At 44.8% G+C, this 15262-nt stretch overlaps 1 protein-coding gene across 2 annotated transcripts in view; it reads right to left on the minus strand.

Annotated features, from left to right (window-relative positions):
* The window catches only part of IFT52 (intraflagellar transport 52), a 57795-nt gene that overhangs the window by 22664 nt on the left and 19869 nt on the right, over positions 1 to 15262 (minus strand). For both annotated transcript variants that reach the window (XM_008016900.3, XM_073006473.1), the window contains 4 exons: positions 13003 to 13129; positions 7429 to 7515; positions 5492 to 5560; positions 2487 to 2641 (listed from right to left, as the gene is read on the minus strand). In XM_008016900.3, the coding sequence (XP_008015091.2) occupies positions 2487 to 2641; positions 5492 to 5560; positions 7429 to 7515; positions 13003 to 13129 (438 nt within the window). The remainder of the gene's footprint in view (positions 1 to 2486; positions 2642 to 5491; positions 5561 to 7428; positions 7516 to 13002; positions 13130 to 15262) is intronic.

Consider the following 15262-nt stretch of genomic DNA (forward strand, 5'->3'; position numbering starts at 1 on the left):
CAGGCTGGAGTGGGTCACTGCAGCCTTAACCTTTGGGGCTCAAGCAATCCTCCCACCTCAGCCTCCCAAGTAGCTGCGACTACAGGTGTGCACCACCACACCTGGGTAATTTTTTGCTTTTTTGTAGAGATGGGGTCTTCCTATGTTGCCCAAGCTGGTCTTGCACTTGTGGGCTCAAGAGATCTTCCCACTTCGGCCTAAGTGTTGGGATTACAGGTGTGAGCCACCATCCCTGGCCAACTTCATCCTTCTCACTGCTCAGACCAAGCTTTCTCCCTCTCACCTCCCACATCCTAGCTGTGTAGCACATCTTGTTGCCTCTACCTTCCAAATACATCCAGAATCAGACCATTTCTCACTACCTCCACTGCTCCCATCTGGCTGGTGCCAGCATCATCTCATGCCTGAGTTACTGCGACAGCTCCCTTCAGGCCCCAACTCCACTCTTGCTCCTTGACATTCAGGATATAAGGAAGTCATTATGCCACCCCTCTGCTTAGAACTCTCAGTGGCTCCTCTTTTCACCCAGAGTGAAAGCCCAGGAAGTCCTTGCAGAGGCAAACAAGTAGGCCAGGCCTGATCTCCCACCGTTCTCATCCCTACTCACTCTACAGTGGCCACAATGGCCTTGTTGCTCTTCCTAGAATATATCAAGCATTCCTCCGTCTTGCAGTCTTAGGACTGGCTGTTTCCTGTGCCCAGAATGCTCTTCCCTCAGATAGCCACAAGGCTAAATTCTTCACCTCCTTCAAGTTTTTCCACAAATATCACCTTTTCAATGAAGTCATCTTGATCACCCTATTTTTTTTTTTTTTTTTTGAGATGGAGTCTTGCCCTGTCACCCAGGTTGGAGTGCAATGGTGCAATCCTGACTCACTGCAATCTCTGCCTCCTGGGTTCAAACGATTCTCCTGCCTCAGCCTTTGAGTAGCTGGGATTTAAAGCCTAACTGAACTCTGGCACTGCGTTTTCACCACTCCATGTTTCAAGGTGTCCGCCATCGTGCTCAGCTAATTTTTGTATTTTTAGTAGATATGGGGTTTTGCCATGTTAGCCAGGTTGATCTCGAACTCCTGACCTCATGATCGTCCCACCTCGGCCTCCCAAAGTGCTGAGCCACCGCGCCTGGCCTGATCACCCTATTAAAAATGCAATGTGCCTGGCACTCCCCTTCCCCAGTATTCTGCTTGACGTATGTAATCATCTTCTAACATATTCTTTAATTTACATCACACATATAGAAATGTCTTGATGCCTGTCTGTTTTGTTAGATAATAAACTACAAAAGGGCAAAGATTTTCATTATTGAGGTCCCTGAAGTATCCCAAGATCCTGGAACAGTAGTTGTGCCACAAATATTCGCTGAGTGGATGTATAAGCAAAGCATGGGGAGAATGGCAGCATGTTAATTCCACAAACATCCCCCAAATGCCCAGGATGTGCTGGGCTCTGGGTCTTAGGCAATGAGGATTCCAGGTTGATAAGGCATGGCTCTTGGTCTCCGGATACAGGGGGGTGGGAAAGGAAGACAAGCTAACCAAATTTTCTCCCTGAGTAGTGAAATTCAGATTAGAAATAGTGAAGATGAGCCCTGGCCTCTCTCTGAACCCCTCTGCTTGTGTCATTTTCTCCTCTCCTTCTTGCCCTTCAAGATGCTGCCCGCCATCCTGTACATTTAACTGCTTTTCCTCAGCTTCGGTCTCTGGCCCTCTTCTCCTGCCTCTCAAGCACTGATAGTTGTGAGGTCCTGTCTCAAGGCCAATTCCCATTCTTGTGCTGTCCCTGATGTCCTCATCCTATCCCACAGCTTCCCTAATGGCCTTACAGACCTTTTCATCTTTAAACTCGTAGTTCCACCTACACATCTGCACTAGACTGAAAGTGCCCAGAACACAGCCCATGTATCTTTCCTTTTCCTGCATTTTTTTTTTCTGAGACGGAGTCTTGCTCTGCTGCCCAGGCTGGAGTGCAGTGGAGCAATCTCGATTCCCTGCAAGCTCCACCACCCAGGTTCACACCATTCTCCTGCCTCAGCCTCCCGAGTAGCTGAGACTACAGGCGCCTGCCACCACGCCTGGCTAATTTTCCTTTCCCTGCATTCTTAGTGCCAGTTAATAGCATTACCAGTTGCCCAGATACCCAGGGAGAAATGGGGGTGACCAACCATCTCCATTTACTGAGGGTGCTCCTGGGACTTGGGACTCTCTGTGCTAAAACCAGGAGAAGTCTGGGGAAAAATGAAACAAGCTGGTCACCCTAAAAGCCTGGTCCAGAATCTGGAACACGCAGGGGTAATAACCTCTGGCAGTTCTCTACATCAACCCCTCATACCCAGCCCAGTTTCTTTGTTGACCTCATCATAGATCTGACAACATGTTCTGCATGCCACATTTACTATAACCCTAACTCCCGTTCTCAGGCTCATGTTTCCAAACCAAACACTCAGAATAGAGTGCAGTGTAGCTCAGAGGCCCACAGGTACTGACTTGATGACACTGTGGAAGGAAGTGGTATCCAGCTGGAAGATGGACAGGTCAAAGAGGGTGGTAAAGTCCCTCGGGATCTCATCGCTCTCCTGGAGACACACTCGATTCTGCTTTGATAGGGTGGCTGTGTGGGGCAGCATCATGTAATCAGAAATCTGAAAGCCACAAGAGGATTCCTTTCAGCACAGCAAGAACAAGCATTTATTCTGTCAAATCTCCACTGTCTCAGGTCTAAATCTGCAACATTTATACTCTCTTGCCAAGAAATTTTACTGTTCATGATCACTGACCACTAAACCTTAAATAAGCTAATTTATGTGGAAAGAGGAACAAAATTAACTTGGCTAAACCCCAGCACTGGCTAAATCCAACTCTCCAATTACACCAGTACTCACATGGCTGAACACAGCTGGAGAAACACACAACCCTGTCAACTGGTCTTTTAATTTCATGATCTCTGATCTTGAGCACTCAGCAATCAACTACATCTCTGTAGTCTACCCACTTTCCCATTCTTCTAGACAATACTCCCCTTTTTCCAGTTCAGCCATGACAATGATTTTCCCAGCTGGGTGCAGTGGCTCACACCCACAACACTTTGGGAGGCGGAGGTGAGTGGATCGCTTGAGCCCAGGAGTTGGAGACCAGCCTGGGCAATATGGCAAAACCCTGTCACTACAAAAATACAAAAAAATTTAGCTGAGCATGGTGGTGTGTGCCTGTAGTCTCAGCTACTTTGGAGGCTGAGGTGGGAGGATCACCTGAGCCCAGGAGGTCAACACTGCAGTGAGCCATGATCAAACCACTTCATACCAGCCTGGGTGACAGAGTAAGACTTTGTCTCCAAAAAAAACTGGTTTTCCTTTTCACCATTTTAGCAATGACCCTGTTTTCTATTTTAGTAAGAAAATAGAGGAAATCATGAAAGAAAGTCCACAAGCTCCCACCATAACATGTACCTACCCACTAGCATCCAGGCCCTATCTGCTTCTTTCCTCCTGGTACATGCCAGAGTACCTGTGAGACCAGTACAGACAGTTCCTCCACCGGTACACTAGATACCAGTCCTTCTCCCCTAGCCAAGGACATCCCTCCAGCATTGCTGAGAGCCCTCAGTCATGACACATGCTGTGGACTAGTGACAGTAAAAGACCAGGAAAACCTAAATGCCTGCCAACAGGATAGTGGTTAAATATATATGTATACATATACATATATATACATACACACATATATGTATATGTATACACACACAGATGTATACACATGTATACACATATGTATGTATACACATATATACACATATGTATACATATATATACAAACACACACACACACATATATATATATTTTTTGAGACGAGTCTCACTCTGTCACCCAGGCTGGAGTGCAGTGGCGCGATCTCAGTTCACGACATTCTCCTGCCTTAGCCTCCTGAGTAGCTGGGACTACAGGCGCTCGCCACCACGCCTGGCTAATTTTTTTTTAATTTTTTAATTTTTTAGTAGAAACAGGGTTTCACCATGTTAGCCAGGGGCCTCAATCTCCTGACCTCATGATCCACCCGCCTCAGCCTCCCAAAGTTCTGGGATTACAGGCGTGAGCCACTGCAACTGGCCATGAGTAGTTAAATAAATTACACTTAAATAATGAAGCAAAATATCCATATGCTTAATGTTTCCATATAAGGAAATACTTTACACATGCAGCTCTCCTGTTTCCTAACCCAAATCAGTCTCTGAGAAGCCATGTCCCTAGGTGAGGGAGGAAGCAGACAGTGGACAGCCATCTTTGACTGTCTTCTCAACTACCTCCCATGACCAATGGCCAGGAAATTATTTTCCGGACATTTCAGAGTTTAAGAAATAGAGAAACAATTGTAGGGTAAGTAGAGTTTGAATTAGGAGACCTGGATTTGGATCCTGGCTCTGCACTTGCCTGCCATTTGAATACACTGCGATCCTGAAGGATTTGTTTCCTCATCTATAAAATGAGAATAAGACCACCTGCCTCCCAGGGCAGTTGAGAGGATTAAATAAGATGACTTATGTGGAAGTATATGGCATACAATGCCTGACACATTACCATCTATTAACTTAGCCCGCATAATCATCCTGTGAGGCAGAGAACACAGGTATTAGCATCCCCTGTTCACAGATAAGAAAACCAGAAGGCTGGGCCCGGGGGCTCACGCCTGTAATCCCAGCACTTTGGGAAGCTGAGGCAGGTGGATCATTTGAGGTCAGGAGTTTGAGACCAGACTTGTCAAAATGGTGAAACCCTGCCTCTACTAAAAATACAAATATTAGCCAGGCATGGTGGTTCACGTCTGTAATCCCAGCTACTCAGGAGGCTGAGGCAGGAGAATCACTTGGACAGGAGATGGAGGTTGCAGTGAGCTGAGATTGCACCACTACACTCCAGCCTTCGGCAACAGAGCGAGACTCCACCTCAATACAACAAATTTTTTTTAAAAATAAAGAAAACTAGGATGAAAAATGGTCAGAAAGAACCTGTATAAGGTCCAAGAGCCAGTGGTGATTTCACTGTGCTGGTCTCACCACTCTCACTTGTCTGATGAATCTTATCATAATGCCTTTAGAATTGTTAAATCTAAAGGCGACAAAATTATAGTTTACAACATAAATTCTGATAGTCTTTGTTTCTTTATGAGAAAATTTCATACTTCTGAAAAAAGTATTTTTCTGCAGATGCTCATTTTGAAAGTTTGGGCCAGAGTGCCCATAATTTAAATTCTAATTTATATACATACTGTATGTTATGTATGTTCCCCTCCAATTAATTCTATGATTAATTACATATTTTGTTTATTGACTTATTTTTTACAATATGGCCTTCATCCCCCCCACCAAATCATCCTTTCTTTCCATTTGTCTTACAGATGAGGTAAGACAGACGTGTATTCCTTTTGAGCTGTTAGAAGTAATACTGAGAAGCTGGACTCATTTTTCATTTAAAAGTTTCTAATAATTCGCAGTGTCTACCTCTGGGTCTTCGGCATCAGTCTGGTTTAGGTGGATGTCTCCTGTTGTGAGCCACTGGAAAACAACATCCTAAAAAAAAAAAAGTACATAATTAGGACAGTTGGTTATTTGAAAAAGCTGAAGGTCAGGACTAGAGAATTAAATCAAGAAAAATGATAAAGGAAAAAAGATTAAAGCAGTGATTCAGAAAAGGGTAGCCAGCCTTGAAATCATATGAGAACTCAAAGGTTTTCATCACCCTAATGCAACTTTTTATTTATTTTCTTTTTTGAGACAGAGTCTCGCTCTGTTGCCCAGGTTGCAGTGTGGTGGTGTGATCTCGGCTCACTGCAACCTCCGCCTCCTGGGTTCAAATGATTCTCCCGTCTCAGCCTCCCGAGTAGCTGGGATTACAGGTGCCTGCCACCAGGCCCGGCTGATTTTTGTATTTTTAGTAGATGGGGTTTCACCATGTTGGTCAGGCTGGCCTCAAACCCCTGATCTCAGGTGATCCGCCTGTCTCAGCCTCCCAAAGTGGTGGGATTATAGGCATGAGCTGCTGTGCCCAGCATAATGCAACTTTTATTATCAGAAATTTATAATTTATCTTTAAGCACTCTAACCTCTAGCCACAAGCTAAAATTTATTAACATTTGTTCACAATCCTGAATTAATCCCTGTTTACTGTGATGACAGTCTGAAATTAAAACTTTTGAAAAGTAGAATACCTAGGCCGGGCATGGTGGCTCATGCCTGTAATCCCAGCACTTTGGGAGGCTGAGGCGGATGGATCACCTGAAGTCAGGAGTTCCAGACCAGCCTGGCCAACATGGTGAAACCCTGTCTTTATTAAAAATACAAAAATTAGCCTGATGTGGTGGCGCACGCCTGTAATCCCAGCTACTCAGGAGGCTGAGGCAGGAGAATCGCTTGAACCCGTGAAGTGGAGGTGGCAGTGAGCCAAGATGGTGCCATCGCACTCCAGCCTGGGCAACAGAGAGAGACTCCATGTCAAAAAAAAAAAAAAAAAAAGTAGAATATCTAGATCTCCCATAATGTATCTAGAGACGCTGAAACTTCATGTAAATTCCACAGAAATAAGATCTTAATCAATCTCCCAATATAACAATGATAAGGCTGAAGTGATCTATTTTATGAAGGAAAAAGTTTGGCGGGCGTTTCTTTCTCTCACTGGAATCACCAATGGACAGCTCTGACACGTGCTGTACAGACATGTGCTTCCCCACTCTGCCATCCTCCATAAGACATGTTGTTCCCTTGGTGTTTTTTTTGACAAAATTGCAATGTCTTTATTTGCCACATCAGTCAGTGAGTGGTCCTCTACAGAACCCTTCCTAATTCCCATTCCACGCCACCGGCCCCTCCTCTCCACGCACACCTTCACTGCCGATACTCAGGTCCCTATTCTTCCTTGCCTGGTGACACCACCGCCTTCCTAACTGGCTCTAGGCTGCCTCCTCCTTTCCACCTTCCACAAAACTGACAGAAAAATCTTTCCAAAACATTCCAGAAGTTATTTCATAAACAATAACAAAAAAAAAAAAAAGAAGAAACACAGACCTGGCTATGCCCAAGGCTGCTGAAAACCCAAGGGCTCCCTGTGGCTTTCAGCATCAAGTTCAAGCTCCTTGGTCTTACACACGATACTGCTGTTGAGCTTGTTCCTCTCTGCTTCTCCAGGCTCAGCTCCCACCCCACCTGACATGCTCAGAAACACCCTTCTGGGTTTTCTAATTTGTCTCTCTCTCTCAATGTATTACAAACTTTTCCAAAGCAGGGACTGTGCCTGACTCAACTTTGTATTCTCAGTGCCTGGCATAGACTGGGTTCTGAGTAGCTGGTTTTAAATGAGCAAATAAACTTACCAGTATTTTTTTAAATGACATGAAAATAATACTTACACATTGTACATTCATGTGATGAAACAAATAGCTTACCATGATTTTGCTGTTTTCTTCTTTGTCCAAATATTGATCACTGAACATGTGACATGAACCAAGCACTGCCAGCTTCCCACCTTGGTTCTATTGATGACAAAGCAGGGTCAGATACTCAAATCCCAAGATGCATCTCATGTATCCTAGTCCCCAGACACTTATCAGAATCACGCTAGCAACTGTCTTATATACTGAAGAGTGCCAAATCACACCCAGATTTTTTTTTTTTTTTTTTTTTTTTTTTTTGAGACAGAGTCTCGTTCTGTCGACCAGGCTGGAATGCAGTGGTGCGATCTCCACTCACTGCAAGCTCTGCCTCCCGGGTTTATGCCATTCTCCTGCCTCAGCCTCCCGTGTAGCTGGGATTACAGGCGCCCACCACCGTGCCCGGCTAATTTTTGTATTTTTAGTGGAGACGGGGTCTCACCGCGTTAGCCAGGATGGTCTCGATCTCCTGACCTCGTGATCTGCCCGCCTCAGCCTCCCAAAGTGCTGGGATTACAGGCGTAAGCCACCGCGCCCGGCCCATGCCCAGATTTTAAAGTTTAGAAATACCAACTACAGGCCAGGCGCAGTGGCTCAGCCTGTAATCCCAGCACTTTGGGAGGATGAGGTGGGCATATCATCTGAGGTCAGGAGTTCGAAATCAGCCTGGCCAACATGGTGAAACCTCCATCTCTACTAAAAATAAAAAAAAATCAGCCGGGTGTGGTGGCATGCGCCTGTAGTCCCAGCTACTCAGGAGGCTGAGGCAGGAGAATCACTTGAACCTGCGAGGCGGAGGTTGCAGTGAGCTGAGATCACACCACGGCACTTCAGCCTGGGTGACAGAGTCAGACTCCATCTCAAAAAAAAAAAAAAAAAAAGAAATACCAACTATAATAACTACTACACTTTAGCCTCCCTTTCATTTTAGATATTTCTGTATTTTTCTATTTGGCTTTCAACAAAAACTAACATAAATTAATTCTACATTAGTTGGGTGTGGTGAGGCATACCTGTAGTCCTAGCTACTTGGGAAGCTGGGGCAGGAGAATCACTTGAGCCCAGGAGCTCGAGGTTACAATGAGCTATGACTGCACCACTGCACTCCAGCCTGGGAAACAGAGCGAGTCCCTGTCTCTAAAAATTTAAAAAAAAAAAAAAAAAAGGCCGGGCGCGGTGGCTCAAGCCTGTAATCCCAGCACTTTGGGAGGCCGAGACGGGCGGATCACGAGGTCAGGAGATCGAGACCATCCTGGCTAACCCGGTGAAATCCCGTCTCTACTAAAAAATACAAAAAACTAGCCGGGCGAGGTGGCGGGCGCCTGTAGTCCCAGCTACTTGGGAGGCTGAGGCAGGAGAATGGCGTAAACCCGGGAGGCGGAGCTTGTAGTGAGCCGAGTTCGTGCCACTGCACTCCAGCCTGGGCGACAGAGCAAAGACTCCGTCCCAAAAAAAAAAAAAAAAATTAAATCGGTTCTACAGCATTTTCCCACTGTTATTTATCTTATAAATGAAGATCATAAATGAAGATCATAATTTTAAAGGGAAAAAAAGATAAACTCAAAGACAGTCTGTACAGTTAAAGATACCTATGGGTACCAAAAAAAAAAAAAAGTATTTAAGTAAGATCCAAATAGAAAGCTAAGGCAGGCCGGGCACGGTGGCTCACACCTGTAATCCCAGCACTTTGGGAGGCCGGGGTGGGCAGATCGCCCTGAGATCAGTAATTTGAGACCAGCCTAGCCAACATGGGAGGCAAAACCCTGTCTCTACTAGAAATACAAAAATTAGTTGGGGGTGGTGGCATGCGCCTGTACTCCCACAGCTACTTGGGAGGCTGTGGCAGGATGATTGCTTGAACCGGGGAGGTGAGGTTGCAGTGAGCTGAGATCGTGCCACTGCACTCCAGCCTGGGCAAGAGAGTAAGATTCAGTCTCAAAGAAAGCTAAGGCAAGGCTGGGCGCAGTGGCTCACGCCTGTAATCCCAGCACTTTAGGAGAGCGAGGCAGGTGGATCACTTGAGGTCAGGAGTTGGAGACCAGCCTGGCCAAGATGGCGAAACCCCGTCTCTACTAAAAATACAAAAATTAGCCAGGCATGGTGGTGCATGCCTGTAATCTCAACTACTCAGGAAGCTGAGGCACGAGAATCACTTGAATCTGGGAAGTGGAGGTTGGAGTGAACCAAAATTGCACCACTGCACCCCAGCCTGGGCAACAGAGTGAGACTCCGTCTCAAAAAAAAAAAAAAAAAAAAAAGAAAACTAAGGCACAAGCATGAGTCATAAAATAACTGGTTAATAAGAAAGATTTTCAATACTTGTAATTTTTAACAAATAAAAACAAAGTACTTTTGCCTATCAGATAAATAAATACGAAAAAAATGATATAAACAGCGCTGGTCAAATTTTAGTGAAATAAGTTCTTTCACACATTGTTGTTGAAACTATTAACATATGGAACAAAAGCAGTCTGAAACATAAAAAATTCTATGCACAGTTGTGTAGTTAAAGTCACAAAAAATTAGAAATAAATCCAAATGTTCACAAAAAAGTAATTCAGAATGATGGAACCTTCTTCGGCAGTTAAATTTCATATTATAAAGGGTTTTCAGGAACATGGGAAAATGCTTCCAACAAATTGGGTTTAAAAAAAAGTATAATTTTTTTTTTCCATTTTTAGAGACAGGGTTTCACTCTGTCTCCCAGGGTAGAGTGCAGTGGCACAATCATGGCTCACTGTAGCCTCGAACTCCTGGGTTCAAGTGAGCCTCCTGCTTCAGTCTCCCAAGTAGCCAGGACTACAGGAGCACACCACCACACTCAGCTAACTTTTTTGTAGAGACAGGTCTTGTTATGTTGCCAAGGCTGGTCTCAAACTCCTGGCCACAAGTGATCCTACCTCCTTAACCTCTCAAAGTGCTAAGATTATAGGCATGAGCCACCACGCTTGACCTATAGCATAAATTATATAGCTATCCTACTTTAAAGCTTGTGAGGCAAATAAATAAAAACAAGGCAAAGTAAAAGTGGGAGAGAGTGAAGAATATGTCAACCTGGGCTGTCTTAGAGTCTTGGAGTAGTGCAATGGGGGAATTTTTTTCTTCTGCTTTATCTCTGTATTGTTCAATTTTTCTACAATTATTGTAACATTTCTACAATATTACTTTTTTTTTTTGGCAACAGTGTCTTGCTCCACTGCCCAGGCTTGTCTTGCTCCACTGCCCAGGCTGGGGTGCAGTGGCATGATCGTGGCTCACTGCAACCTCCGCTTCCAGCGTTCAAGCGATTCTTTTGCCTCAGTCTCTGGAGTAGCTGGGATTACAGGCACTCACCATCATGCTGGGCTAATATGTTTGTATTTTTAGTAGAGACAGGGTTTCACTACGTTGGCTAGGCTAGTCTCGAACTCCTGACCTCAAGTGATTCGCCCGCCTTGACCTCCCAAAGTGCTGGGATTACAGTTGTGAGCCACCACGCCCAGCCCAACAATGAGCACATACTACTTTTGTAATGAGAAAACCAGTTCAATAGTAAAACTACAAAATGAAATCGGTTTTTCTAGCTACATCACATACAGGGAACAGGCATAGTTATAATTTACCTAGGAAAAGAATTACACTAAGCCAGAGATGTCAAGAGATATAAATACACACATTCCATACATTTTTAAAAAATTGGTTTAAAAAAACTCTAACTTGTACCACATTAAAAGCAAATGCTACATAGTCCGCCATCATGCCTGGCTAATTTTTCAATTTTTTTTTTTCTTTGAGATGGAGTCTCACTGTTTCCAGGCTGGAGAGCAGTGGCATGATCTCGGCTCACTGCAACCTCCTGGGTTCAAGCAATTCTCGTGCCTCAGCCTCCTGAGTAGCTGGGATTACAGGCACGTGACACCACACCCAGCTAATTTTTGTACTTTTAGTAGAAGGGGGGTTTCACCATGTTGGCCAGGATAGTCTTCATCTTCTGACCTTGTGATCCACCCGCCTCGGCCTCCCAAAGTGCTGGGATTACAGGCATGAGCCACCACGCCCAGCCCAAGAGCTTTTAAATAAGGAGGGAAAGGTAATTCCTAGGTACCACAAAAAAAAAATAGGATTGTTAAAAGCTAGAGACATCGAGTTCCCTAGGAAAAAATCAGAAGATCAGCTGGTGAATTCTGTCTTAGGGGACAGATGAAGGTAAATCCAGCAAAATGTGAATTAAAACTCAGTGGGGGCTGGGCACAGTGGCTCATGCCTGTAATCCTAGCACTTTGGGAGGCCAAGGTGGGCGGATTGCCTGAGCTCAGAAGTTCAAGACCAGCTTAGGCAACATGGTAAATCCCCATCTCTACTAAAAATACAAAAATTAGCAGGGTGTGGTGGTACAGGCCTGTAATCCCAGCTACTCGGGACGCTGAGGCGGGAGACTCGCTTGAATCCGGGAGGCGGAGATTGCAGTGAGCCAAGATTGCGCCATTCTACTCCAGCCTGGGCAACAGAGCTCATGCCTGTAATCCCAGCACTTTGAGGGGCCGAGGTGGGTAGATCACTTGAGGTCAGGAGTTCAAGATCAGCCTGGTCACCATAGTGAAACCCCATCTCTCCCCAAAATACAAAAATTAGCCGTGCGTGGTGGTAGGCACCTGTAATCCCAGCTACTCGGGAGGCTGAGGCAGGAGAACTGCTTGAACCTGGGAGGCGGAGGTTGCAGTGAGCCGAGATCACGCCACTGCACTCCAGCCTGCACAACAGAGCAAGACTGCATCTCACAAAAAAAGAAAGAAAGAAAAAGAAAGGCAATGGGATGTTGGGTCACTGCCTGGGACTACCTGTGCCCACATTTCTAAGGGGTCTCTAGGATAATAACTGGAAAAATAGTTTTCTGATATATTTTCCTAGGATAAACTAAAATAACAGCAACATAATTCTGTGCTATTTTGTGTAATATGTTAACTCCATCTTTCCTGAATGTATTCTCTTTACACTGAGGGTACAGCCCATAGTCACAGACAGGATTAAAAGTTACTTTAATCAATATGCTGCCATGGGATCGGGAAAAAAAAAAAGTTATTTTAAAAGTTATAATACAGGTAGCCTCATGCTATAGTAGAAAAGCTTTGGGTTAAGAATAATAACGAGGCGGGCGGATCACAAGGTCAGGAGATCGAGACCATCCTGGCTAACATGGTGAAACCCCGTGTCTACTAAAAATACACAAAAAAAATTAGCTGGGCGTGGTGGCAGGCGCCTATAGTCCCCACTACTCAGGAGGCTGAGGCAGGAGAATGGCGTGAGCCCGGGAGGCGGAGCTTGCAGTGAGCCAAGATCGCGTCCCTGCACTCCAGCCTGAGTGACAGTGAGACTCCGTCTCCAAAAAAAAAAAAAAAAAAAAAAAGCTAGGTTTAGGCCTTACCTTCATCAATTACTGGACAATCCACTGTTTCCCCATAAGCAAAATGTACATAGCTGAGATACTACTTCGCAGGACTGGCAGGATGACCAATGAGAAAATATATAAAAGCCTTCTGGAAATGGTCAGGTAGTTTTTATTATTTCAACAATAAAAATAATATCTATACCCACATTTAAGAAAGGCTGTACCTTTGAGTCATAGAAAGCCAGAATGGGTCTGTTAAGTGGGAAGCAGACAGAACCTGTAGACAGAACAGCCACTGCTGGTTTCACGACACTCAATGTCGCACCAAAAGGATACACAAAGGTGAGAGCCCTGTAAGAAATTAAAGAAACACATTCAAATTTTAAAAATATGAATACAAAAATTCTGAAAATAATCTCAACGTTTCTTCAGTAACACGCTTTTTTGAAACAGTCTCACTCTGTCACCTAGGCTGCAGTGCAGTAGTGTGATCTTGGCTCACTGCAGCCTCCGCCTCCCAGGTTTAGGTTGTTCTCCAGCCTCAGTGCCTGCTATCACGCCCAGCTAATTTTTGTATTTTTAGTAGAGTCAGAGTTTTACCACGTTGGCCAGGCTGGTCTTGAACTCCTGGCCTCAAGTGATATGCCTGCCTCGGCCTCCCAAACTGCTGGGATTACAGGTGTGTGCCACTGCGCTCAGCCGAGTAACACTCTTTGATTCATTATCAAACAAAATTTTTTCTAAGCTTTGGTGTGTTAACTTAAAAACTGGAACAACTCTAGCTACACATTTAATAAAGCATTTTAACAAACATGAAAGTAAATTCATAGGAAAGTGGAAATGACTGTTACTGGGAGAACTAAACTAGCCCCTGATGGAGGAAGGAGGAAAAGGATGGGGCCTCATCCAAGAACTGAACTCCAGCTGCTCTGCATAACAACATCTTAGTGGTAAATACATTCTTCTTCCGTGGGTTTGGTTGGTGCTATATCTAAGAATGAATGTCTGTCACTGGAAGGGCATGTTACCAGTTGAATATCACATGGACAGAGGCATAAATATACGCTACGATGGACACTTCTACACAGATCTGCTTTGCAGTCCCTTCTACTCTCCACTGTCCTAACAAAGCCTTGTCTTAGATTATCTAGAGTGAATTGGTCTGACCTGGGGCAACGTACTCCTGGAGAGGGTGTGGGATAGAGGAGCAAAGGCGGGGTGCAGATCCTGGGGTAAGGCCAACCCATGCAGGAGGGGCTAGGGTTTTACTGAAAGATGGAGCTCTGCAAAGCTTGAAGGAAGTGCTCTCAGAATGGAGAGAAACAGAGATCTCAAGACCAGAGCATAAGGTTAGAAACATGGAAGCACCCATGAGGAGTACCTCATAGAGATTTTAATTTCCCTTTTTCTTTAGACCACAAAAATTCTTTTTAGCTTAAGTTTAAAATTATTTCCCTCCAGTGATTTTGTTTGATTGTTTTATTTTGTTTTTTTATCTCACTTTGTTGCCCAGGCTGGAGTGCAGTGGCATGAACATGGCTCACCGCAGCCTCAATCTCCTGGGCTCAAGTGATTCTCTTGCCTTAGCGCCCTGAGTAGCTGGGACCACAGGTGCGTGCCACCACACCAATTAATTTTTCTATTTTTTTGTAGAAACGGGGTTTTGCCATGTTGCCCAGGCTGGTCTTGAACTCCTGAGCTCAGGCAATCTGCCCACTTTGACCTACCAAAGTGCTGGAATTACAAGCGTAAACCACTGGGCCGGGTCTGCCTCCGGTGTTAATCTTCCCCATTCCTTCAGTTAAGTCTCATCTACCCTATGACTTTGTTATCATACCATGAAAGAGAAGTGGTACCTGGCCCACATTCTCCAAACTCCACCTTCTACCCTTACTTCAGCAGTATCCCAGCAAGGTGGATTACAGCCCACGATCTCTGGGCCAGAAGTAGAAGAAAACAAGCAGTTGTCCATGGAGAAAGAAAAGATAGGGGGGAGAAATAGTCATATGGAGGTCAACGCACATCTATCCCCAACACTTTCCCCAAATGCAATCAATGGAAAGTGATTCTCAAGGCATAAGGGAGAATGGACACTTGAGAAGTAAGATAAAAACTATTTGCTATTATTATTATTATTTTATTATTATTTTGAGATGGAATTTTGCTCTTGTCACCCAGGCTAGAGTGCAATGGCGCAATCTCAGCTTACAGAAACCTCTGCCTCCCGGGTTCAGGCAATTCCCATCCCTCAGCCTCCCAAGTAGCTGAGATTACAGGCGCGCACTGCCACGCCCAGCTAATTTTTGTATTTATAGTCGAGATGGGGTTTCACCATGTTGGTCAGGCTGGTTTCAAACTCCTGACCTCAGGTGATCCACCTGCCTCAGCCTCCCAAACTGCTGGGATTACAAGTGTGAGCCACTGTGCCTGGCCTATCTGCTATTATTTACACTCCTCTATTTCTTTAATTACTACTAAAAAAAT

Source organism: Chlorocebus sabaeus, chromosome 2, assembly GCF_047675955.1.
Source record: "Chlorocebus sabaeus isolate Y175 chromosome 2, mChlSab1.0.hap1, whole genome shotgun sequence".
NCBI lineage: Eukaryota > Metazoa > Chordata > Mammalia > Primates > Cercopithecidae > Chlorocebus > Chlorocebus sabaeus.